A 25023-nucleotide genomic window follows, 5' to 3' on the forward strand; every position below is an offset into this window, starting at 1 on the left:
AAAAGGGGCGGCGGCGGACAAAGGAAAAGGGAAAAGGGAAAACGCTTAGCGCGATTAACTAATGCTTGTTGCAGGTGGTTATGTTACTTATGTAGGAAGACGCCCTGTGTTGTTTAAGCCCCTTGCGGCTAGAGGCGTGGGCGGTTACAGCTGGGTTCTAGGTTACAAAAAAGCGAACTTACAATCAATCCATGGACCTTGAATTGGATCGTGGACCTGGGCCTATGCAGTAAATAGTGCAGTGCGGGCGGTAGCCGGGTAGGTAACTACACTAGTTAGTCAGGTGAGTGTGTTGACTTGCCTAGATTAGGAGTTTCAGTTGGTGCATAGTTATAGGTATTAGGTATTTATTGATCTTGCTAAGCTTGTTCGAGAGGGTTGGGTTACTAGTGGTGAGTGAGGCTGTCGTGACAATTTTTTCTTTTCCTTCTTTTAGTTATTTAAGATGAGGGGAGCGGAGGTGGTTACGTATGTAGATGGGAGGAGGGAAGGCATACTATTACTTTTAGTTAGTGTGTTCTATCTGTCTAACCTAGGTGTGTGATAAAGGGGTTAAGCTGTTGAGGATGATGCTGCTTTTAATTACTATGTAGCTCACCTAGGTGTCAATAGATATCTCGACGCTCTAATGACTACATGTACTCATTAGTTTGTGTACCTAATCTATTGCATGTCTCTAGAGAAGAGACCGGACTACATTCACATGCATCTCCGTCTGTTTGTCTGTCTGTGATAAGACAGCCGTGGGATGGTGGTGTTTCATAGCCACGTGTACAGGAGGTTTGTTTTCCACTTTACTATTACCTACTACCTACCTCCTACTATGCACATTTTTTTCTTCTTTTAATGTCGTACTGCTCATCGAGGTGGAGAGAACCTTAGAAGGGGGAACTTGAGGACTCATCACTGCTGTTTTTGTTATAGGTTTAGAGGGTTATAGTATGAGTTGTAGTTAATAGCTGTATTGATATTAACTATAAGTTAGAAAGTTACTTGAATTCGCGTGATGATACAATTAGATACATAACCTCCGATTGACCGATGCTCGCATTCTCCGACCTGCTTCATCTTCGAATGCGCCTACGACATCATTTTCCTACATGGTACTTGCTTACCCTACAAGGGGGTGGCTTGCGAAAAGTAGGGCAAGGAACTTATTCTTTTTATGTGATTTCACCCTTGTGGAAGGCGGAGAGAGATGGCAGAATGGCCACTAAATTGTATTGTAAGGCCTCGAGCCGGTGTGTACCTAAGTAGTAGCTACTAAGGTTAGGTACATACATACTTCAATGTTCTTTTAGATCCGTAACCTGCCCTGAGATGGTAATTACCAATCAAATTGCCAAGATGCGAACGGCCCAGCAGCAGCAGCAGCAGCAGTAAGCAATGTAAGCAAGTACATTCCGAGGGCAAAGGACTTGCATAAATCCAGCGATGCACTACATCCGCCTCTTACGCCCGGCCAGGCTCTGCCACGACCTGTCCGGTCGCAGGAGGCCGTTCGTCTCGCTTCTGGTCACCATCACCACGGACCTCGGCGACTCGTTCCTCTACCCGGACGAGCCGGTGGATCTGATTGTCGTGGTGGAGTACGGCGTTTCTGTTGATACCACTGTTGCGGCCGCGGCCGAGACACCGCCCCCCACTAGGTGGGCTGCAGGCATGCGGGTTCTCGACCTCAAAGTGCCCCTGAAGCCGCACGTGAAAAGGGAGGACGTCACGTGCACCATTTTCATATACTCAGCTACAGCTCTGCAGTCTGACCAATCACCGCCACGAGGGGGGGCAGCGTCGCTGGGGAGTGAGTATGTCCTTCCATGGCGTGTCCCCAGTGGCGGTTCGTCGTCTGCGAGGCGGGGGTTGATCATGCCGGCTACCGTGGAGATGGTGGCAGGTACTTGCTCCCCCGTTTCCGTCCGGAGGCTCCGGCTCAACACCACTGGGGCGCAAACCGGCGGCGGCCTGCAGGACGTCTATGTCCATCTCGAGGAGGATATAGGCGAGAGCATTGCCCGCCATGTATGGGATGCCGGTGTGGTGACGGCTTGTTTTCTCGCCGATGCGTGTCGTACTGCTGAAGACGCACGCGCCGTGCTTCCGATCACCCGTGATGATTTTAATGTCCTTGAGCTTGGCTGCGGTGTTGGCATCCTGGGGCTCACCATAGCAAGCATACTAGACAGAGCTGCGGCCGCGCAGGATCAGACGCTTCGCGGGGCTACCGTGCTGCTAACGGACCTCGCGGAGGCGGAGGAGCGGGCCAGATCGAACATCTCGAAAGTCACGCCACCGCTCTCTCGTGGTTTGTCCAAAGTGGTGGTGGCTACGGCGTATGAGAACCTCGACTGGGACGAGGGCAGACACGGGCGCTTCGGCCCCCTCGTCTCCGCCCGTCGCTGGGATCTCGTCGTCTTGAGCGACTGCACGTACAACGTCGACTCCCTGCCGGCGCTGGTCGGAACTTTGACTGCTCTGCATGTGTCGAATGCCCAGCACCAACGCTTGGAAACAACCGAAGGAGACGCAAAGACTACGGTTATGCTGGCTACGAAGCCTCGCCATTCTTCCGAAAAGGCTTTGTTTGGCCTGCTGGAAGCTGATGGGTGGCGGTATAGTGTGCTCAAGTCGATTCCGCTGCCGAAGCTTGGGGAGGAGGATGAAAGGGTTGATGTATACTTGCTTGAGAAAGGGTGAGGCCACTTGGAGGATAAGTGGTAGTATATAAAAAATTAACAGAGATCCATGATTCCGTTGTCCCATGTCCTCGACAAGCTGAATTAGACAGAACTAGCCGATGCTTTATTGTACCAAGTTTCTATTACTGCTATTCCTTGATCCTATATATGTATCTTGGAAATTGTTGGGGTTGGTTCATCAGCTCATGCTTAGTTCGGATATTGGGATAATATAACCAAGTACTAAGCAACTATGCGATTAAGCAGTTTGCCCCTCCAAAAGTCAAACATTATTCATGGAATGCTGTTTAGAACTTCAGAACATTGACATAAACAGTTTTGTTGATGCTTAAATTCTTAATTGCTACAGCCAACTAACCTAACTTGATCCAACCTGCAAGGTACTGAAGGAAGCGAAGGTTCAATTACATCATACTGCACTGCTGCGAGGTACAGTAACTAACGACTTGCACCTGCACTTATGTAATACACGATAACTCTCTTCGCCGCGTTAGTCAAAAGTCTCTACCACATACAATACTCCTATTACACCAATCAAAAGCAACTCTATCAAAAGCAACTCTTTCAAAAGCGACTCTTTCAAAACCACAACAAACATAGTACCGCCATGGGGGACTCGGCGGCGCACCGCAAGATCGAGCTCCAAGCTCACGAGGACCTGGCGTATCTACTAGCCAACGTGCGACGCGCTGCCGCCGCGCGGATCGACGAGGCGTTCCCGCCCGTCGACGGAGCAGACGCGGGAGTTCGCGGCGGAGAGGGCGACGAGCTACGGACGAGGATTGAGGAACTGGTCAATCAGGTATGTATCATTATTTTTTTTTTCTATTAAAAACATATCCGCTCTTTTTATATGTTTCTTCGGAATCTATGTTTTGTTATTATTCCCACGTGCACCAAAAGTTTGGGATGGGTAGCATTGAAACCTGCATGTTGCCGAGAAACATCGTTTTGGATGAAATGCGAGGGAAAATGTATACCAATGGTTGAAGGTTGGTATATAAGGTACATTAGTACACTGTACTAGCACATACGACCATAGGATCTGGAAAACTCGGGATCCCGTCCGCTCTCCCATAGATAAGCCAGATACCGCCAGATCAGTAGTTGGGTCGGTGACGACCAGCGAATCCCTGGTGTTGTATGTTTCTTTGTCTTTTTTTTAATCACATGACTACTGCCCCTTTTACCATCCCCGTTTCACAATCATTCTTTCTTTTTTTTCATCCAATTAATTTTTGTATCTATTTGCTCATCGTTACCTAACACCAACCCCCTTTTTTGCCTCCTCTCCCCTTAATCACAAACTAACCAAGTCACCTACTAGTACATCACCAATACCTTCACCCTCGCAGTCCCCAACCTCTCCATCAATGGGCTGCCCGTAGACGCCGCCCACTTCCTCTCCAATGGCGGCCACCCTACCTCGCACCCCCTGAAACCAGAAGAAGTCTACGAGCCCTTCGACGCGCGCAAGCGCGCCCGCGTCGAGGACCTCACCCGCGAAGAGGAGGACCTGCTCCGGGACATCGCGGCCCTCAAGAAGAGCGTCCCGCAGTCCGCCGCCGCAGCCTGGGCCGAAGCCGCGCGCCGCTCCGTCGCCGACGACGAGGCCGCACTAGCCGCTGCTAACGAACGCGCCAAAGCCTCAGCCTTGGCTTCCTCGTCGTCTGCCGATGGTCAGGGCCAGTGTGAGGGCGAAGGGGTGGGCGGCGACAACCACAAAAAGGACCTCCTCCTCCTTGGCCATCTGGGCGAGGGTCTCGAGCGCCAGGACGAGGTCGAGGGCAGCTACGACGACGCGGTGAGGGTCCTCGCTCGCCTGAAGCGCGAGATGCCGTCGATTGTGGCGAAGATGGAGAGGGCGAGGAACGCGGGGGAGTATGTGGTTACGGAACGGTGAAAAAGGGCGGCCGCGATGGCAGCAGCTATAGCAACGCTATAATAGGAGGGGGGGGGTTTCGAAAAAGAAATCAATCAACCGCAAAATGCTGGGGATAGTAAAAAGGGGGTGATGTGCTGTTTTGCTGTATACATAGTATCGAGGTCGTGCACGAGGTCATGGGAGAAGAATATTGCCATATACCTACCTACCTACATAGGTGCTAAATGACCGGCGATACGATGGATGGATGGATGCTACGAGGTTGAAAAGGAACGGGTGGTTTTTGTTGCGTCGGGGAGGCGGTTATGCAAGTCACCGACCCCCATTAGCAGGCCAGAGCTGTCGTATACCTACTACCTAAGGCTGTCTTGTCTGAACAAGTAGAGAAAATAGCAAGTCTATAACTATTGCCTACCTATGTACCTACGTTGATTACCTACCGTATAGAGCGCAGGTCATGGCAAGCCCAAGCCCATACATATCCATATCCGTACATACCGAGCTTAGGTAGGTAGGTAGGTATAACTAACTACACCAAACCGGAAAAACACAAAATGTCATTCGACTAACGAACGATCGTCCCCCTCCATTTACACCCGATAACTACCTACTTCCTACATAGATAGGTACATACATACCTGAGCCCTAGATACTTACTTACTTACTTACACTTATACTTACATCTACAACCACCACACAACCACCACACAAGCACAAGCACAAGCACAAGCACAAACAATCATAGCTACCAAAACATCATCATCGCACACCGTCACCCACAAGCGATCTACCCCAAGGCAAGGCAAGGCAAGGCAAGACAAGGTAAGGCTACAAGGAAGAAGGAGGAAGGGGGGTGGGGGCAAATGCCTCTAACAAAAAAATTCTTTTTCTTTTTCTGTTTCTGTTTCTGTTTCTGTTTTTCTTTCTATCTTTCTTTTTTTTTCTCCTCTTCCTTTGCAGAAAGAAGAAGAAAAAAAAAAAAGGTTTGGCCAAATGTGATAAAAACTAACCCTTTACCTACCCTACACTACCCTACCCTACTACGAACAAACCAAAAAAAATCCGTTTTGCCCATACATTAGGTAGGTAAGTAGGTTAGAGAGGTGGGGGTTAGAAAAAAAAATTAAAAAATAGGGGAGCAGCAAATTTTTTTTATATGAGAGATTTGGTCCGAGATGAAAAAATAAAAAGAGAAAAAGTTTTCGTCCGGATATAAAGAAGTTCTTTGCTGCCGCCACTATCCACCGCTGCCTTTCTTCTATTTCCTTCTCTTCCTCTTCTTCTTCCTAGTGATCCCTTCTACTCCTCCTACTGGCTGTCACTTGTGGATCACTTCTATCTGACTGCCCGTACTAAACTCCCCTCTTCATCTGAACTTTGGTTCTTAACTTTCGTATATAGTTGATAACTAGGTACTTCTTCCGTGTTCTCTATGCAGCAGCCGGAGCGGGTGCCGTGGCTTCGGCCCCTTCCGTAGCGGCACCGGCAGCGCCAGCACCCGCACCTGTACCAATCTCCGACGGCCTGTTCTCGATCGCTCCGTCATCCTTACCCTCCTTCTCCCACCAGGCAGGCTTTGTGAACTCGGGATCGCACCAGGGGCCGGCATTGCTTAGCTCGCAACCACCCTCACACTGGCAAGTACCACCGAACTCCTTGGGTAGGTTCTCAGCAGGGATTTGGGATAGTAGCTCTTTTTGGTAGTTGCCGCCGAGGACGTGAATCTTCTCCACCGTGACAGGGTCAAGTAGAGGGCGAACCATGCGCCAAACACCGGTGAACAGCCAGTTGGTGTTGATCAGATACATACGACCGAGACGCTCGGGGTAGTAGTTTTGGCTCATGCCAGAAGCCTCCTGAATGTACCCGAATACCTGGCGCGCGTTACCGAAACCGACACCGTTGAAGTCCATGATGGTGCAAGACGTCTCGAGGAGGTGACCGGCCTTGCGCGAGCAGGCTGGCAGCCTTGGGTCCGCCATCTTTTCGTACTCGACGGCCAAGTTGGTCAACATGTGTTCGTAGTCGACGCCTTCGTTCTTCATGGCAGGAATATCGATCTTGCCGAGCTGTTCGATATAGACGGGTCGTCCATCCTAGGAACACATGTCAGTACGGAGATCTGTAGAATAAACGAAAAAAAAAGGAAATACTCTTCATACCTTATCCGTCTTGTGGTAGTATTGAGGGTACCACTTGGACACCTTCTTCTTGAAGGAGCCATCCTTGTCCCACTGGTTCACTTCATCGTCGAGGCTGATGATTCGGCCGTCGAGCTTCAGGGGCTGTCCAGCGTACAGGATAGTCTTCCTCCACTTTTCACAGTCGACGAACCTGATTTGCCAGTAGTTAGTCAATCAGTCCTCAACATTTCTTTTTCCTTCAACTTCTCCCCAACCCTTGCTCGGGATGCTCACATTTTCTTGGATAGGTTGACGTCGAACTTTCGGGCTCGGAGGAAACGCAACTATTGATTACCAAAAGGTAAGCGTTAACAGTGTCCAATTCTTCATATCCACTGACATTCCACCTTTCCCCCTTCTTTTTGTCCTTCTCTTCTTTTTTTTTATTTCTTTTCGAGAGTAGAACTTTATCTATTGGATACATACCAGCGTTAGAGTGTCCAGTCTCTTGGTGTAACCTTCGCTCTCAAGCAGCATGCGTAGCTGGTGAACTTGCGCCTCCTGGTCCTTGGTCAAGTGGCCTGGGTGACCGGGCCTAGCCACAGGAGCTGTGGTAGGGTAATCATAGTGATCGTACTTTTCATCTAGCTTCATGGCCATGGTGGATAGAGATGCTTTGCGTCGATTTCGAGGAGAAATCGAGCAGGTGAGAGTAGGGGTTTCTAGATAGGTGGCAACTAGGTGGTACTGTCAAGTTCCTATACAAGTATCCAGTATATCAGTTAGTAATTGTATTAGATGGAAGAAGTGATGGAATGTACGTGGAATGTATGTGGAATGTATGTGTTAGGTACCTTAGTAGTTACTCTGTAGGATATGTTTTTGGGCCTAGGAGCTAAGAAAGTAAGAAAAAAGAGGTGTAGAAGTGGTAGAAGTTGTAGATAGGAGAAAAGTAGTAGAGAGTTAGGTAGGTCGGTAAATGAAGTGGATAAGTTCAAATGTTGGCTTGTTGTCCTAGCAAAGCAAAGCGGGCAAGTGAAAAAAGGTGAAAAAGTCGGGGTGGCTACTTCGCTAGTAGAATATTGATTGCAAAATTTGAAGATATGCGCATCGGTATGAAATAATCCATGGATAATGATGATAAATGATACCGTCTATAATAATAAAATTGGCCGCATTCAAGGTTACGTACCTACCTGGGATCCAATGTATTGTACATTATGTACTACATATGTACGCCGTATTGTACCTACTACCTAGGGTATCCAATGGTATCTAATGGTATTAGCTAGCTGCTATTGGCTTGCAAGCATGTTCCGAGTGGGACGCCTGTCATTGGTGCGCAGCGGTGAGATCTGGGGGACCCAAACTTTAATCAGTCTGCTGCCAACTTTTATAATTCAGGGGTCCCTTGGCTATGCTGCACATTGCTACAATATCATTGATGTATTTGAAGATGTCCATTTCACTTGAATAAAAACGAATAAATAAAAACGAATAAAAACTACTACATAAATACCTGCTCAATTACATAAGAGACTTAGGCAGTGGATAAAGATTAATACTTTTATGAGTAATAATATGAGTAATAAATCCCTATTCTTCTTATTCAACTTCATAAGAGGTAATTAAGAGGTAATTAAGAGGTAATTAAGAGGTAATTAAGAGGTAGCCTATTTTCTGCGCACAGCCCTTAAACATTGCGTCATCATTGCTCGGATGCTGCAGACATGGGACCGAGTTCAATCCACATGCAACTCGTGACCTTCTCTATTGGCTTATTCTTTGAATTCACCGTACTAAGATAGCCCATAGGGTATTGTCAGATGGCTTGGAAAGCCTCATCAGGTAGAAAGACGATACCGACACAAACAACTCATACAAACGAGCCGCAGATATCTATTTATCTACCTACTTGGTAGGTGGGCAAGTTGTTGACTGCGTAATACTTCATCCTTTAGGTTGCTCGCCGTCTTCAGCCCCCTTTCCTTTGCTTTCCTCGTCGGCCTTCTCTTTTCTCTTCTGGACAATATCCCAATTATACACACGTGCTATGGCGACCTCCATAGTCTAATAAAAAGGTTAGCTGTCAGCTCGAACAAGGGACGGTACGCCTAGAACGAATTTGCAATTCAGCAGCCGCTTACCGTGATCTGTTCTCTGAGGAATTCCAGGTCTTCCTCACAGTTAGCAAAGCTTTGCTTCGCGGCTGATAGCTTTCCCGTGAGAAGCGACTCTGCTTCGTCGATGGGATATGACAACATGACATTCGCCTGCGTCGAAAATATTCTCGTTAGCCCATACTCCTTACGTGCCTCGACCATAACTCAAATGTCTTTCAACGTACGCCCAGCCATAGGTAAACTTCATCGGTAGGCGGTATCGACGCCTTCGCGTATAAGGTATCGTTTAGCTCGAAGGTCGTCTCGATCGGGTCCGATTCCTCCTATATCGACGATTAGGGTCAACCTCATGTTTTTCGCAACTGCAGATCTCCAGGTCTATTGTGAATGGAGCATACCGTCCGTGTCTTGAGAAACCTGACTGTCTCGAGAGTCTTTTGAATATCGGGCATCTTGTCCTTGAGCCCCGCTACTCTCCTCTGAAGGTTCAATTCCATGAATTGGTATTTTCTAAGCACGAGTTCCGGCGTCAGTGACTGTCTGTCTGACGTAGAAGTTGCAAGCGCCTCAGGAGCATCATCATCTCCGGTGGCTAGGATTTCCCATCGCTCGAACTAGTAGCGTGTGCGTCGACGTACGAGATCATTTCCTGGAAGCTCCGAAGCGTGGATTGGACATCTTCCCTGGATGTGATGTAGTCCTCTACCTTGTCGACGAAGGGCGCATAGGGGATGCCTCTAGGGTTCGTGGGGGCAGCATCCTTTCTAAGTAAATGAAAATCAACCAGGTTAGCAACTTGCCGTATATACATACCTAGGTAAGTACTTAGATAGGTAGTTTGGGTAATAAGAAATGTTGCATACTGGGCAGCTGGCTCTTTGCCTTTAGCTGACATTGTTGTGGGTATCGGTTGCTACCACTTGAAGCATTATTGTTGAACAACGCTTAAATAAAAGTTAACAATGATAAAGTGTCATGTGCTTGGTATTTTTTTAGTGTTCAATGTAATGTTTGATGGATGTTTTTAGTTTAATGAGCTGCGTCTGCGTGCGACAGGAAAAATAAGTTCAGGGAGCATGGACCATCAAAGGCGGGGGAGGCTTAAGGTGAAGGAGGGGACACACTCGATATTGGAATTTACCTAGTAAATGTATAAAATGCATATTATTGTGGATAACCAGTATATATGCACAGTATTGTCGTATACTTTTACTGTATCCGATTGCTTGCAGCAAGGAGAGATAACAGACATCTGGAGACTCAGTATAAGTTGTATCAACCCCAATTTCATCTTTCACTGTGATAACTGCCTATTAGAATATATGACTGCTCATTTTTATATCTTCACCATGCAGACCCCTCATCTGCGCCAGTGTAAGTTAAAAAGGGCCGTGAAAGGAAAGACATACATGTCACCATCAACTCAACTTCCCTCCCAACTTTTTATTATCAACAATAAATCTTTCATATCCCTTTGATTAGTATAAGAACTACCACATAACCTACCTTAGAGTAACCAGCCATGGGCCAGAACACTTCCCACGAGGCCGTGTACCTCGAAACCAGAGTAGAAGACCCCCCCAACGGAGATCCCCAAGGCCTCGCTCTGCTAAGCCACGGCCGGCTAGGCGGCAGCTACGACCAGCCGCCCATCCGTCTGCTCGCCGAGTATCTCAGAGACAAGAGACGGCTGAGAGTGGTGACTTGGAATAACCGTGGCGTCGGCAATAGTGGGGGCCAGTCCGAGTGGAACGATTTCGGCGTGTGGGTGGGAGATGCCGGGATTAACGATTACAACGTATACCTACCTGCCTACCCACATATGATAGATGGTTGAGGGTATAAGCTGGCTAACCGAAAAAAAAAAACCTTCGCATCTTCCAGCGTATGCTTCGTGAGTCCATGACCAACTTCACACGAGATTTCCCTCTTAAGAAAGGGGCGCAGCTGTTTATATGTGTATGGTCTTCCACATTTATTCTCCATCTACCCAATATTCAGTACCTACCTATCTACCTATAGCGAAAGCTGACAGCAATCCAACCTAAGGGCTACTCGGCCGGAGCCATCTACGCCGGCTGCGCCCGCCCGCTCCCGTCATTCTACCAGTTCGCCCCCGCGTACTACATCTTCATCTCCTACCCCGTAGACCTGAACCCCCTGATAGGGCTATTTAAATCCGGCTCCCACTTCCGCTCTCTCGAAGCCCTGGTGCAGGGCCATGGCTGGGAGAACCTGCCCTCCGAGTTCCACGGCGCGGAGCCCGAGGTCGCAGCCGTGATCACCATCACCGGCCAGCTGGAGGCCGTGCTGTTCTATGACATGTGGACCGGGATTCTCGGCAGTAAGAATGCTCGGAAAGTGCTCACCCAAGTAAGGGTCGAGGGAGCTGATCATACGTGGAATGGGAAAACGTATTGTATCGTGGAGGAAGTCGATAAGTGGTTATCCTACTGATAGGTTGTCGTTGAGTGAGGACATCCATGGATGTGTTGTGCATCACCTAATAGTTACCATTATAGTCATCACCTGACTAGAATCTAGATACTTAGGTGCCTAAGCCTAGTCTGGTAGTGCCTCATTCAACTATGTAGGTACCTAGTACGTAGTTGGGATTTATTCTCTACTAGTATGAAAGAACAAGTTCACGAGCCCTACTACCCCTAGGCATTACCAGATCACCCCTCATGTGACGAGTCTCTATCGAGTTGCCAATCCTTCCTCCGTCTAAGCCACCATTGGTTCCATGATTGTATTGCACCTCTCGCTGCTTTCGACTTTCTAGTTTGTATGTTTTCCTCAGCCCCCGATGGTTCGTCGACAGTTTGGGACCAGTTGAAGGTCACGAGGATTTGATTGCTGATCTTCTCCATTTCCTGGGCCTCCAGCAGCTTTCCTCCCACCTCCTCCTCGGTGATCGCGACCTCTGAACCCTGACCATGACCATAGCCTATATATATGCCTTGTTCTCCATAAGGCCGTCTTGCTTGAGGTCGAATCTATCTTTGTAGGGTAGTACGCCATTGCCGAAATAGGTTTGACTCCCGAATCTTGTGCGATACTGGTTCGTCAATGCTGTCATAGCACCAGAAAAGTAGCCGTCAATGGACTCGAAAGTAGCATTCCCGCCGTTATGTACAGATTTTGCATACAATTTATAAGGCCTGCGGTGCCGTCATCACACATTAGACCGCTGTATGATGGTAAGTCCACAATGCACTTGTTACTCAGGAGTCTGCTGAGGGCGTCGCTGACAGAGAAGACGAATTGCCCCTCGGCACGATATATGCAAGCTTCGGGAGCAGTCAAATTTATGATTGCACTTGTGGAGTCATCATTTCCTCGGTATGGATCATAGAGAAGAAGATTGGTCGTGGGAATAGCTATCTCAGACATGTTCGATATCGTGTATTCCGTACCCATTTATCCGACACGGCGATTATACCCCAACGCGGTCTGATTGTGTATGCACAAGTATCCAATCTTCTCGATCAATAGATAACTCGTCTCGGCCACCGAGTTTCGGAAGCATCAGGCTACTTTGCACGAGCTCCGCCAACAGCTTGCTGTTGGTGACCGATGCTGTAAATGTCTGGAGACATGGATATAACGTGCACGCTAACTCCCCATGGCATGGCTTCATCGCATCCAATCGATCAATGAACTATCGGGACGGATCGTAAAAGTGCTCTCACGAAATTTGAAAGCGTAGAATGTTGCTTGAATCTAGGAATTTGGGGGCGTTGCAGGACTACCTGAGTCATTATAATTCGATTGGTCGAGTAGATTTGAATCTATTGCGCTGTGCCTCAAAGCATGCTTCAAATATAATATAGCAATATACCTAGGGTAGTCTTGAAGCAGATGGTATGTAATGAATAGGACACAATATGAAGAGTTTACCTACTAGGTAGGCATATATGTAAATTCTAAGATGAGCTGGCGTGAAATACCAACTTCTTTATATTTATCCCAACTTCTTATCTTATAAGTGCCCAGGTTGCTACTGCTAGATGTATGTATTGCACTATTGGTAGGTATACACGTACATGTAAATACTACATACCTACATAGCCCTGGAGTACATTCATATGTATGATAAAACAGACAGCCCCTCGTAACCACACAAACTATGTCCAAAACCAATACGCCGTACGTGATCAAACGACCGCCACCGCAAACTAATCTATTAAACCTTAGACTATTCATAATTTAGGGTCAAAAACCGGCACATTAGGGTGACACTTGGTGTCGGGCGCGGGCATCGTGCCCTCGAGAAAGTAACGTTGAATAGCCTCGTTTGTACAGTTCGACGGCTGTGGTATACTCGTGTGCTACATCATTTCAAAATCAGCATGTAGTCACTGGAGTATAAAGTATAGATAACACAAAGCGGGCACACGAAAGAAAAAAAAAAGGGGGGGGAAGGGGTAATGGAGGCGGGGATAGGTGAATAGGGGAACCGGGGACCAACTCACCCCACACGCATCATGCGTCAGCAGCACGCTGCCCTCAAAGCCCGCGCTCATATTCCTCGCCGACACGATCGGCGTGACGGGATCGTACGTGTTCCCCACGAACAAAACCGGGTTCCGCGTCCTCACGCCCCAGAACCCGCCCTCGTACCGCTCGCGCGCCCGCGTCCGCCACTGCGCGCACGGCAGCACGTACGCGCCCCACGCCCAATCCCAGAACCAGCCACTCTCGCTCTTGTACGCCGCAAAATCGGGCTCCAGGTCCGCTAGCACGTCTGTGCGGAGCGCTTTGTCGCCGCACCGGATGCCGAGGATCGCCTGGTCCTGCTGCGGGATCCCGCCGCCGCCGAGGATGAGCGTGGCGAGCGTCGTGAGGTTGCCGTTGAGGAGGTCGTCGAGGGCGAGGGCGACAGAGGGCCAGTGGGAGGGCGAGTACAGGGAGTTGAAGAGGAAGCTCTTGAAGGTCGAGTAGTCGAGCACGTAGGTGCCTGCGAAGACGGGCGGGCTGTTGCGGATGGTGGTGAGGAGGTCCCACATGGTGGCCTCGAGCGAGGCGTATGTGCGGTTGTGAGCTAGGGCGCAGTTGGATGGGTTCGCGATGCAGCCCCGCATGAAGGCCTCCCAGGTTGCGTCGGTGGAAGCGGTCATCTCTGGTTCGCCGCTGTTGGGGGAGAGGTGGGTATGTGTTAGTTTTGAGATATTAAGAGGCGCTTGTAAGTGTGTAAGGAGAGATGCGTACTAGGAGTTATAGTACTGATGGGCGTTCATAACGCCATCTAGCACGATTTTATCGACCCGGTCAGGGAACATGGCGGCGACTGTGGCTCCCATGGTAGTACCCCCTGAGATACCTGGGATCAAAAGGTTAGCCAAGTGCCACAAACAAAAGGTGTCTAACACAAAGTAAGTATGAGATCGGGAGAACACAAGCTTACCCCAATATCGAAGCAAGCCATCTTCGCCGAGGGCGTCAACAATGGACATGATATCCCTCGCCGCAAACGCCATTCCGACCAGCTCGCCCGTCTCCCCTAGCTGGCTATAGCACTTGTCGGCGATTATCTGGCCCTCCGCCCAGATGGTGCCTATAGCCGAGTCTGCTGATCCGGCCATTTTGCTTCCAAGTACGGCATAGTAGTTGGTAGGGTCGTCGGGCCAGCAGGAGAAACGGAGAGTGTTGCCAGTACCCCTTTTCTGCAGTATTAGAATCGTGGTAAACTTGTTAAGGTCGACGGGGTTCTTACCTGGGGTCGAAACTGATGAGATCATGGTAGCCTCCAGTTACCCTAGATGATATGATGGTTAGCTAGGTACTTAACGATACTCTTCAGAGATCAAGGACGAAAAGACAAAGAGGAACGAAGAGACAAAGTAGTCTCCCAAAGACGTTGCGACTTACGGCCCCATGATAGGCGCATAGCTCAACATGCTATTAAGGCCATCCTGTCCCGGACCACCGAAGTTGAGGATGATGCTCCCTCGTTTCGGTTCTTTCTGGGCTGGGTACTTGATAACATCCAGACTAAGTGTCCGATTGCCAATCTTGTCGGTATAGTCGAGCGGGACGAGCAGCTTCGCGCATTGCACTAGGAGCGTGGTGTTCAGCTGGCAAGGGCCCCATTGAAGTTCCGTCGTGTTATAAGTCTGACGGATGCTTGCTGCACTGGCTTGAATCGCGAGTGTGAGGAGGACTGAAGTGAGTCTGTTGCGAGGTAACATGTTCGATAAGTCACCGGTCACTGTCTATGAATAGGAAGGTAGGTAGTGCAAGATCTGCCTGCACTCATTGTAGAGGCTTTAGACATGCTTTATACTCGAGACGATATACCGCCGAGTCCTATACATCATACATACCTACCTACTAGGCGTACAACAACGGTGCTGCATCGCATTGTATTACAGCCTCATTTGCTTAGGTCAGTACCTAGTACCCAACTGAAAAGCAACAAAGAGCTGAAAAAGGGTAAGTCGTCTCTTTAGGTAAAGCTGTTGCTCTTTACGGCGCATTCGATCTGATTTGATTGGCTGGCGAGTAGGTAAAGATCCAATCAGGGACGTATTACTGTGCTGACTTATATAGGTTACGGCATTTGGCGAATAGAAGAATACGCCGTATCTGCGTTACATCCCGTGTGGTGCAGATCCTTCCTTATACGCAGCCCCTTTTATACATAGGTAACTACATACTAACTAGTACTTACCACCTACATAGTTGATAGATAGTACTTGTATGTAAGGCAATTCGTTCAGCCTGTCTCAGCCCTACCATATGTAAATAAATCCCTATATTTACCTACAACTGAGCTAAGCATGTGGATATTGGCTTAGGAAGTTGGCGTAATTCGTAAAGTCGACGTTGGTGTCTTAACTTTATCTTGACATTCTTATTCCGCGTCATGTCATGTGGAGCAGAATTACCTGGTATCCGCATGCGGCCGATCACTCATGCCAAGTATCTCGTCAGCACTGAATTGCCATAGCCACCAAGTCTACCAATCGATATCTTGTACACGTGAATAAGGTGTATAACTCAAGATCACCCAACCGGCGAATATCCCATATGTCAATGAATAGGCACGTAGGTACCTAGATAATTAGCACACACTGTTTCGGGTATTCCGACTGAACATGAGTTGAGCTTGTTGCTGATATGTGTTGGAGGTAAATTTCTTAAAATTTCACCGTCTCATTTCAAAGACTCCCGCATCGCTATGCTTAGGTGCTAATATGCTCCCCCAACTCCCTATATAGATGGGCTTTTCGTTGAACTTCATGTCATTCCAGTATATACACCTAAGTAGGTATCCTCCAAAAACCACCCTGTATGTTGATATCATGTAAAAGCAAAAAAAAAAAAAGAGGCAAACCCTAGCTCGCTTTTGCGCCTGTTCAAAAAGTACAATCATCATAACAGCCCTGGCTAGTATAACCCTGATAACTCTCCTTTTGAATAGATATTATCTTTTCGGAAAGGAGAGAAGCATCGACGGCACACTGGCAAGATTTACAACATCTCACAATTCCTCCACACTACTATTATAACCACTGGCAGCCCCGCCCGCCGTTGCCACCGAACTTCCAGTAATAACCTTGGACAGACCCAAAGCGTCATGACCTGGTTCAAGATTGCTGATACCAGACACCTTCGCATTTGCGGGCGAGATATTGTCATTACCATCATCGTAGATGTGAACGTCGTCGGAATGCTCGTCTTCCTCATCATTCCCAGAGAGGTCAACATCCGAGCTTGGATCATCCTCGAGAATAGCACGGCGACTCATCAGACTTTCTGAAGAAGCATCTTCGCCACTATCATCATCTTCGTCATCGAGATCGGAGTCGGAGGCGGGGAAGTAGAAGGTTGGTGGAGGGAGAGGTACAGGGGGAAGATGACGAGTCCTGCTCGTGATATATTCGATCTGTACTGGGTGTGCACTAACATCAGGCATGTATAGTGGTAGAGGCGACTCGGTTGTCATAGTAGCCAACTTGTGAATAATTGTTTCTGTTGCAGCTTTAGAATCCGTCGTATCTCGACTCAAGCGCTCGAGTTCTCTTGGCCGCATCGTTTGGATATTATCATCGTGATCATCATCATCATTATCATCATCATGCTTGGAGCTATTGTTGAAATCAGTTTTCAGGCTTTTTGGTCGTCGTGTTAACACAGCCACAACGAAGTGGTCTTCAGGAGACACCCCCCCTAAGCCACTAGCCTCAAGGTTCAACAACGGAGCACGACGTTGTTGCTGTTGCCTATCTGACCATGGAAATTCGGCATCGATATCATCTTCAGTCTCACCTACGATCAATTCTGGTGGGTCAGAATCATCGAGATCCATCAACGTGTCTCTGGTGTGGAGAATGCTAAATGGCCTATAAGGAAGTGATGATCCTGACGTGGAGCGGCTGAATTGCGGGCGGAATTGCGGGCGGTGGATATCGAGGCTGATAGGACCCTGGTCTCCCGATGACGTCATATCGTGAGTTGCGGGAGAAACTTCCCCACCACCAAAATCTCCAGAAAGGTCCGTGCAGAATGGTGCCCCGCTATAATAAATGATTGCACCGTCGCGACGGCGCTTACGCTGTGAGACCCTCGACACACCGCTTTGTCCCCATCGTGAGTTATTCAACCCCAGGTTACTTTCTTCAGGTGGTCCATACGAAGAGCCCGTCTCATCCCCGCCTGATGGTTGTTCATCCGAGGACGACGTCTGATGGTGCACAAATAACGGTTTATAGTGAAAACTTTCCGAGGAATTCGAATCGTGCACGCCCAACCCGAATTTTGATGGTTTGCATGCTGTGACAGTATTTCCAAATCCTTGCGTTTGCATCTGCGTCTGCGTCTGCGTCTTTTGTTTTTTTCGTTGCTCTTGATCGTTTGACCCGTCCGTGTCGTCACCTGATTGGCGCTGTGAATTGCTCCCACTGTCGCTACTAAATCTTGTACCTTCTACTCCACCTCGCCAACGGATTTTTCGTCCATCCAGCGACAACTGAAATTTGGTACTCTTTTCCGACACCGCATTGCGAATAAACGCGGGGGTCACATTAAGGATATGCAGCTGTGCCAAATTACATAACAGGTTGAGATACACCCAACCTTCCGCATCTGGCGATACATCCCGTGCGGAGTATTGTTTGTGAGATTCGGGTGCTACAAGCCCTAAATGACGTATGTAATCCATGTTTTCTGATGGCACCTGTTTGCGATCAGGGTCCAAGTCGCGTGGCCGTGTCGGACGTTGCTCCGGAGGCGGCATGGACACGTGCGGTGACAAGTTGTTACCGCTTGCTCCGCCGCCGCCTGTATGCCCTCCACCACCACTGCCGCTACCGTTGCCGTTATCCCTGGGATCGGTTTGGTCACCATTCGAGTATGAGTGCGAATGTGAATGAGAGTTTGACGCGGAACCGTTGTCGCGTAAACAGCTCTCCTTCCGCCCTAGGGTTTGCGGTCGAATTGGGGCCTCTCTTATGGCCTCGCTAGGGATTACGGCAGGCGTAACTCCACCATCGAACCCTTCCATCTGGACATCCTCAATGATAGGGGAGGGCATTGAAGGTAATGACACATGCTCAGCGAGGTCACCCATCTTGCCCGTGAAAAGATGTTCGAGTCGCTTGACTACGAGTTTCTTCTTGTCCTTCTCCGTCATGACTGCAGGTCGTTGCCATAGACCCTCGGGTATGTCTCGTAGATAGCTCTGAATCTTCTGCTCTGATCGTTGTCGCGCAGCCTTTGCCTGCCCGGGTAGTAACGGGGCGGACAAACTTGCCCCGGTTGACATAGAAGCGTATGCTGAATCAATGGGCCTTGAATTAGACCCTGACGACGATGATGCATGCTTGGATACCGACGAATGTATGTTTTTGGATTTACTTGATGTCTTCTTCCGACTCGGAGAGGCTCCGGTACTCGAGCCTTCGAGACTTGTTGTAAAATCTCGTAGCGTAGCCTCCAGCTCACGTTTTTTCCTACTGGATAGGCCATGGACTTTGACTTCGAACAATTTGTCCTGTCGTAAAGAATCGGGGCCGATTTGCTTGTACTTTCTCAATTGTTCCTTCAAACGTTTATTCTCAATGGTCAGGTCATCAATAACAGACCGATAATCTGCGATAAAGCCCCAGTTAGCCGAGCGCTATCATATTAATGATCGGGGTGAGTCTAGCTTCCTAGCCGTTTTTTATGTTGTGGACCTACCCTCGGCGCTGCTGCTGTGAGCAATTCCAGGACGACCACCTGGTGTACGGAATTTGAACGTTGGACTTTGTGATGAGAATCCATATTTGGCCATTTCCTCGTTAGAATCATCCGTCTCTTTTTGGTAGAATGGTGGGTCGGCAGAGTGGATGTCCACGTTGCCCTTAGCATTCTTGTTTGAGTCGTCGAACCAATTCATCGGGTCACTCAAACCAGTTTCGTTGCTATCGCCGGATGAGTTTCTTCGGGGCGACTTGACGGGAATACGTTGAGCGGCTGAAGCGGCTGTGGCTCTCGCTAAGTGGTGGTGTCGTAAAGTTATAGAATTTTCAGCCGTGGTCCGTCGCGGATTCGTGAAAGTAACATTCGGCGGAGGCTCGGAGCCTGCTGGCATATTCTTTGGGTCGGGCATGATGAAACTCGCATTGGCTAATACCTTTCGTATACTTGGTAGTAATGCGGGACGAGGATAAAAGTTCAATTCATAGCATAGTATTTGTGGTAGGTGAAAGCGCTTAAGCTTGAGTTAGCGGGGCAAGCAAAATCGAGTTAAGTCCGAATTGAAGATTTATAGAAATAACAGAAACACTAGAAATGAAGAATAGAGAAGTTGATTGATGATATTTCAGAGGTATATGAAAGCGCACTGTGGCTGCTTGCATATATGAAGGTGTAGGCGCATATGTATGAGTTGAAGAAAATGGTTCGATAGGAATGAGAAGAGGAGTGTGCGAGAAAACCATAGAAACAACATGTCTGCTGCGTGGTGAGGTTGAGGTGCATTCGGGGTATCGTAGCCGAAAAGGGGTTGGGCTCGTGAATGTCGATAATGTAACGTCATACCTACAGGGGAAAAAAGCCTTTCTACACTACAATACCCTTGATCTGCTGTAGGTAGTAACCTGGCCTGATTCGTATTAATAGCTGGAGGTACTTCTTTGACAAGATTGGCCAGGCTAATGGAGGGTCCAACAGATCGCTGTCAAGTGTGTGGTAGTGGACGTTATTTTTTTCTTGGTTCTTTTTAAAACACTGTCCACAAACGTGATATATTTTTAGGATTGTAAAATAAACGAGAAATTGATTATGAATTTGAAATAGTGGTGGTTAAATCTGTGTCAAATTTGTTGTTTGTTTGTTTTTCTGTTTGTTCAGAGTAGGGGTGATGTGAGTTAATGCGAATGGCTTCAATTCGCAAGGACGAAAAATGGAAAACGGTTCCGATCAACAAATTTAGAAACAGCAAATTGGAAATAACGTTAAGTTGCAGGTGCATAAACAGATATCTAAGAATCTTGGATGTAAAGATTCAGGATGTGAAGATGAAAAAGTAAGAAGGAGGAGATTGTTGCCATTCTTACCCTTAGGTATGGTAGCGGAAACCACCTTCTAAAAATCTATAAAGGGCAATTGCTGGCTTCGCCGCCGATGCGATGCAGTGCTTCCAGATCTCTAGCAGAATCGAAGAAGCTATGGATCGGTGTAAGCTGGGTAAAATCGATCTTCAATAAGCCTTAAGGGTCCAAGCTAACCCTAGTTCGGTTTGGGCCCAGACCATGTATCCATGAATTTCCAGCTTTCTTGTATCATTTTGTACTGCCAAGTATCTACATGATATCATACCATGCAAGTTGACTTGATATATATAGGTACTAGGCCATAGACTAGATATTTCTATATGTATGAATAACAGAACACAATAGATAATTTTTTTACATTATTTCAAGCCAACCTTGGAGTCTAATATCGAGATTCTACAGTCTCTAATACTTTAAATACGCAGTCGAAACGTAACAACGGTTTGCCCCACATGTTCAATTGTCGTACGATAATCTACAAGAACGGGCAAGCGTCAATCTAACAACCCTAGGGGGTACAATTATAAAGGGTGATAGTGGTCTGGTGACCTCGCCCGGATCGTAGATTTCCACGTATCCATCGAAATTCATCGTCTGCCATCGCGATTCAACTTTTTATTTCACTTAATAATCAAAACTCAACGGTTCCGGCAAACCCACCCCTATCTATCTTTACATACCTAGGGCACCTACCTAAGCAGCTACCCATCTACCCATCTACCCAGCCTACATTAATAAGTCAGTCTTAAATTGATCACAATGACGATTCAGCTGTCGTCAGCTGATAACACAATGTAATCACGATGCGATCCGTTACTCTCACCGTTTGCTGAGGCGTTTGTAAGTCCCGTCCCGATTGAATTAAAGGGGAGGGGGACCCTGGCAAGACTTTGTGATATTACCAAAACTCATCGACGATGAGAATTCTGGAGTTCGGTATGCAGAAAGTAATGGGGACCGTTTTCTTTCAAGTAAGGGGTAACAAGGTCAATCTCAGCAATGTCAGCATTCGTGGGTGCCGGCATCGAAGTCTCTCTACTATGTACCATAGTATGATGCATTTTCGACGCAATCTGTTTGCTTGCGACGGTCGCATTGATCTAATTCGCTTGATTGACATTTTGTTAAATTTTCAACACCCCACAAATGATTATTCGAAAACGATGAATATCACCACCCACATACTGCCTTGGGGTGCTTAGGTGCATATACCTACATTTAGCTGTTTTGGCCATTGTTATCCACAATACTCAACCTTTCAGCCTCTTCGACAGACAACAGAACCCTGAATATGAGTCGGTGGCGAACTTAGGAATCCTTATTCCTGACCCCTTCTGCCCCTCAATTTACATGTGGTGATCTACAAATCTCTATCGCGCCAGGAACAACCGCCATTGCAAATACAACATCTTACCCCCCGGAGTTTTGCCACTTCAAGCCGATATCTAGTTAGTCAATGTCCAAGTTGAATGTCACAACTCCACTAACGATATTTGGGAGCCGATCATCGAAGCCCTGGAAGGTAGCAATTTAGCGTAGGCGAGACAACCGAGTAACTGTTCACAATTTTGGACCCTGGTGGAATTGCTCCGATCATCGACTTTTGTGGCAACTCGGGCTGTTTGTCCCCCCTTCGAACGTAGAGGCTTGTACGTCGTGACTAAAATCGGTGTTTAGGTAACCATAGACCATAATTGTTACCTGCAAATTATGATAGCATCATTTCAGCTTTATCATCCTGCTTCACCAGCCTCCCCCCTTTTCTATACACTTCTTGTAGCCTTTCTGAGAGCTTCAGGGGCAATACGATTCACCTTGCCTACCTAGTACATAGAGACCTAACTGAAACTCGATACAGATATTACGGGAGACTTTAAAGATGACGAGGGGGAAGCTCAATCGCCTCTACCCCACGCACAGCAACGTACTAGCCTAACTTATGTAGGCTTTTTGAGACAATCATGAAGTCATTACATTTGTATAAAAGGAGTATCGCGATGAAATCGAAATGTCTTCGCCTAGGTCCATATATCGAAGCTTCGTGATTCCCTGATATAACTCAATTCGCACGTCGACCACCACTCTACCATTAAACAATGACAACCTCATTCAAAGAGGTTTATGATCCAAGTACTCAGTGGCTTATTTTTTGCGGCAACGCATCAATATCTAAAGGCTTTGAAAGGCTGGCTTGTAGGTAAGCTAGTAACTAGGTAGGTAGGTGAGAGTTATACAACAAGGAGAACAAGAATCGAGCAAGCTCACACTGATCTTGCCAACCCCTGTTAGAGTCCAGGCGTCTGTAAGTCAACGGTTGGTAGGATGAGACATATGTGCCTAGGCAGATCTAGAATACATTCTAACCTAGGTCAATATACAAAATATAACGCTCGCAGAAAGCTCCTATTGCAACTTTACTACATCAGAATTGAAGGATGGCTGCGACCTAAGTGCACTTTGCTACTTCAGTAATGAGAGGCTCTCCCAAGAAGTCTTCTCTAGACATCTATTCTTACCCCTTTCTACAATCAAGAACTAAAAGTACCTAAGTTAAGTACTTACTAAATTGTGAATCGTCGAGCAGAGAGAACCCAAACTAAAAAAAAAAAGAGGAGAAACGTGTATTGACTAAATGACCACAGCACAAGATGCTGTAGACGTAATAGCGAACGTCCCGAACTAACTGCTATATACTTGTTTCCCACGCACCCCCTTTTTCCACACACCACTCATTCGCTCACCAGCCCGCAACTTTAATCAGCCAACAGCAACACGCGCGCCTACCACCTGCCAAAAAAAAAAAAAAACACACATTCTCTTTCGCACACACACATACATCCATGTATCTACATACTTCCACTACCCATTGGAAAGTTTCTGTGGTCTATATACAAAAAGGCCCCGGTGCTGTTTAGGTACTTATAGCTGCTGCTTGGTCGGGCTGCGGTCGGATAGGAGGTACTCGAAGATGTGGTCGATTCTCAGGTTGCCCTGGGTGGTGTAGTTGGGCAGGAAGCGGTCACCCCACGCCTGGATCTGGGTGTCTGCGAGTACGATTTTGTTAGTATAAAGTGTGGCTTCGATCAGTAGGTAGGTAGTAGGTAGTGTAGTGTAGGTGTGCATGTCTTACCGTAGGTGATGTCGGGCTTGGTGGCGCAGACCCAGGTGAAGGTCTCGTTGGTGGCCTTGACGAGGTCGTCGTTGGGGAACTCGGCGAGGATGGCGGCGTACACCTCGGGCGTGACGCCCTCCTTCGGGCCGTCGTAGTCGACCGAGATGCCCAGGCTGGTCATGCGCACCTCGGGCTCCTTGTAGTAGCCGATCGTGCGGGTCGTGTGCAGCGCGATGGCGTCGAACACGAGCTGCGTGCGCCGCGGGTCCCAGTTGTCGTCGCCGAAGTCCTCGATGAACTTCCTCGAGGCGATGGCGCCGTCCACCTCGAAGCGGTGGTCCGGGGTGATGACGTCGGAGCCCGGCGTCTGGTCCCAGCCGAGGTCGTGCAGGATCGCGGCCACGGCCTGCACCTCGATGTCGATGGTGTTCTTGAGGGTCTCGTTGTTGGCGATGATCTGGGATCCGAAGAGCCAGGAGCGCACCTGGTGCTTGTAGGTGGCGTCGTCGGCGTGGGCACGGGTGAACTCGCGTGCGGCGCGGACGATGGGGGTGTCGATGACAGTCAAACCCGCAATGGTGGTGTTGGGGTAAGGCGCGTTTCCCAGCACGGGCACGCCCACCTGCTTCCAGTTGTAGTAAGGGGCAGCATCTGAGAAGGCTGCGCTGGCAAGCAGCATGCCGATGTTCTTGGAGAAAAACATGTTGATTGACTAGGTTGGTAGTATGGGCAAGTGTTTCTAAGGCTGGAGGCTGTGTTGATCCGAGTTGATTTGAGCTGGTGATGATTCGTTTTTGAAAACCACACGAACTATGCTTCCTTATATACATTTCAAGACGGCATGGCATATGTTGTCCCCCATGGGGCAAGCATTTTCTCGCGAACTCCCATTGCTGATTTGATAACTCATCCCAGCAACTCTCACATGCTCATCTAGAGAGTTGATGGTGTTGACCAATTCAGTATTGGAATTGTCATGTTGCCTCTGAGAAAAAAAGTTGTAAGTAAACTTCTTGTTGGATGGTACCTAGTGACATAGTAAGAGACAGCGTTATGGTTGTAAGGGCAGTCTGGAAGTAGTAAGTGAGCAACGGCTGAGGGATGGGAGTAAGGCTAACTGCCTGATTGGCGCGGGACATATTTTATCTCCAAAGACTCCCAAGTGTAGCATCCAGATTACTATTTTAACCTAATGGGAATATTTTACGAGCTACCTAATGTGAACGACTTTAAGACCGGCCCTATGGCAGAAGGGCCCCATTCACGGAGTTGGTGGTTGCTTATGACCGAAGTACGTCTGGTAGTAGACATATTACTAAAGGCGTTATTGGCGATCACTGCCGACATTAAACTTATAGTAATGATCCCCAACAAGCAGATTTTACGATGATGGAGGCATATGGTATCAATCAAGCTCTAAGTAGAAAGTCAGTAACCTAATGAAGATTATGGTGGCAGTTGATAGACAGCATCTGTCTAGGTAGCAATCTCAACTAAAAAACCCGAAGCTTCCTAATTCACTTCCTTGTGGTAGGTAT

The 25023-nt window shown here is 48.0% G+C and overlaps 8 protein-coding genes across 8 annotated transcripts; 3 read left to right on the plus strand and 5 right to left on the minus strand.

Moving 5' to 3' along the window:
• The first annotated feature begins 1251 nt into the window (after window positions 1–1251).
• Window positions 1252–3000, plus strand: GGS25DRAFT_98203 (putative methyltransferase-domain-containing protein). Its single transcript, XM_049266193.1, has one exon. The coding sequence runs from the start codon at window positions 1435–1437 to the stop codon at window positions 2692–2694; it is 1260 nt and encodes a 419-aa protein (XP_049112617.1). The 5' UTR covers window positions 1252–1434; the 3' UTR covers window positions 2695–3000.
• An 11-nt stretch (window positions 3001–3011) lies between these two features.
• Window positions 3012–4993, plus strand: GGS25DRAFT_511849 (uncharacterized protein). Its single transcript, XM_049262745.1, has 2 exons — window positions 3012–3498; window positions 4024–4993. Exons 1-2 carry the CDS (start codon window positions 3304–3306, stop codon window positions 4597–4599), a joined length of 771 nt encoding a protein of 256 aa, XP_049112618.1. The 5' UTR covers window positions 3012–3303; the 3' UTR covers window positions 4600–4993.
• A 480-nt stretch (window positions 4994–5473) lies between these two features.
• Window positions 5474–7774, minus strand: GGS25DRAFT_511851 (CRAL-TRIO domain-containing protein). The gene is made up of 5 exons (XM_049262746.1): window positions 7559–7774; window positions 7191–7462; window positions 6999–7048; window positions 6744–6915; window positions 5474–6677 (listed from the first exon to the last, which is right to left on the minus strand). The coding sequence occupies exons 2-5, from the start codon at window positions 7362–7364 to the stop codon at window positions 6012–6014; spliced, it is 1062 nt and encodes a 353-aa protein (XP_049112619.1). The 5' UTR covers window positions 7365–7462; window positions 7559–7774; the 3' UTR covers window positions 5474–6011.
• Window positions 7775–8322: 548 nt separating this feature from the next.
• On the minus strand, window positions 8323–9909 carry GGS25DRAFT_511857 (Prefoldin, subunit 3). The gene is made up of 6 exons (XM_049262747.1): window positions 9691–9909; window positions 9466–9591; window positions 9226–9337; window positions 9052–9150; window positions 8852–8977; window positions 8323–8774 (listed from the first exon to the last, which is right to left on the minus strand). The coding sequence occupies exons 1-6, from the start codon at window positions 9720–9722 to the stop codon at window positions 8655–8657; spliced, it is 615 nt and encodes a 204-aa protein (XP_049112620.1). The 5' UTR covers window positions 9723–9909; the 3' UTR covers window positions 8323–8654.
• Window positions 9910–10135: 226 nt separating this feature from the next.
• Window positions 10136–11431, plus strand: GGS25DRAFT_98573 (uncharacterized protein). The gene is made up of 5 exons (XM_049266195.1): window positions 10136–10201; window positions 10339–10625; window positions 10712–10786; window positions 10850–11298; window positions 11372–11431. Exons 2-4 carry the CDS (start codon window positions 10350–10352, stop codon window positions 11282–11284), a joined length of 786 nt encoding a protein of 261 aa, XP_049112621.1. The 5' UTR covers window positions 10136–10201; window positions 10339–10349; the 3' UTR covers window positions 11285–11298; window positions 11372–11431.
• A 1367-nt stretch (window positions 11432–12798) lies between these two features.
• On the minus strand, window positions 12799–15411 carry GGS25DRAFT_511863 (TAP-like protein-domain-containing protein). The gene is made up of 6 exons (XM_049262748.1): window positions 14702–15411; window positions 14547–14588; window positions 14238–14491; window positions 14042–14153; window positions 13306–13963; window positions 12799–13161 (listed from the first exon to the last, which is right to left on the minus strand). The coding sequence occupies exons 1-6, from the start codon at window positions 15019–15021 to the stop codon at window positions 13033–13035; spliced, it is 1515 nt and encodes a 504-aa protein (XP_049112622.1). The 5' UTR covers window positions 15022–15411; the 3' UTR covers window positions 12799–13032.
• A 905-nt stretch (window positions 15412–16316) lies between these two features.
• GGS25DRAFT_526595 (frequency clock protein) lies at window positions 16317–19427 on the minus strand (the record flags this gene model as incomplete). Its single annotated transcript, XM_049265016.1, has 2 exons — window positions 16317–18925; window positions 19016–19427. The coding sequence occupies 2 exons, from the start codon at window positions 19425–19427 to the stop codon at window positions 16317–16319; spliced, it is 3021 nt and encodes a 1006-aa protein (XP_049112623.1).
• Window positions 19428–23292: 3865 nt separating this feature from the next.
• GGS25DRAFT_526596 (uncharacterized protein) lies at window positions 23293–24188 on the minus strand (the record flags this gene model as incomplete). Its single annotated transcript, XM_049265017.1, has 2 exons — window positions 23293–23417; window positions 23504–24188. The coding sequence occupies 2 exons, from the start codon at window positions 24186–24188 to the stop codon at window positions 23293–23295; spliced, it is 810 nt and encodes a 269-aa protein (XP_049112624.1).
• Between the last annotated feature and the right edge of the window lie 835 nt (window positions 24189–25023).

Source organism: Hypoxylon fragiforme, assembly GCF_022984875.1.
Source record: "Hypoxylon fragiforme strain CBS 206.31 chromosome Unknown GGS25scaffold_10, whole genome shotgun sequence".
Classification (NCBI taxonomy): domain Eukaryota; kingdom Fungi; phylum Ascomycota; class Sordariomycetes; order Xylariales; family Hypoxylaceae; genus Hypoxylon; species Hypoxylon fragiforme.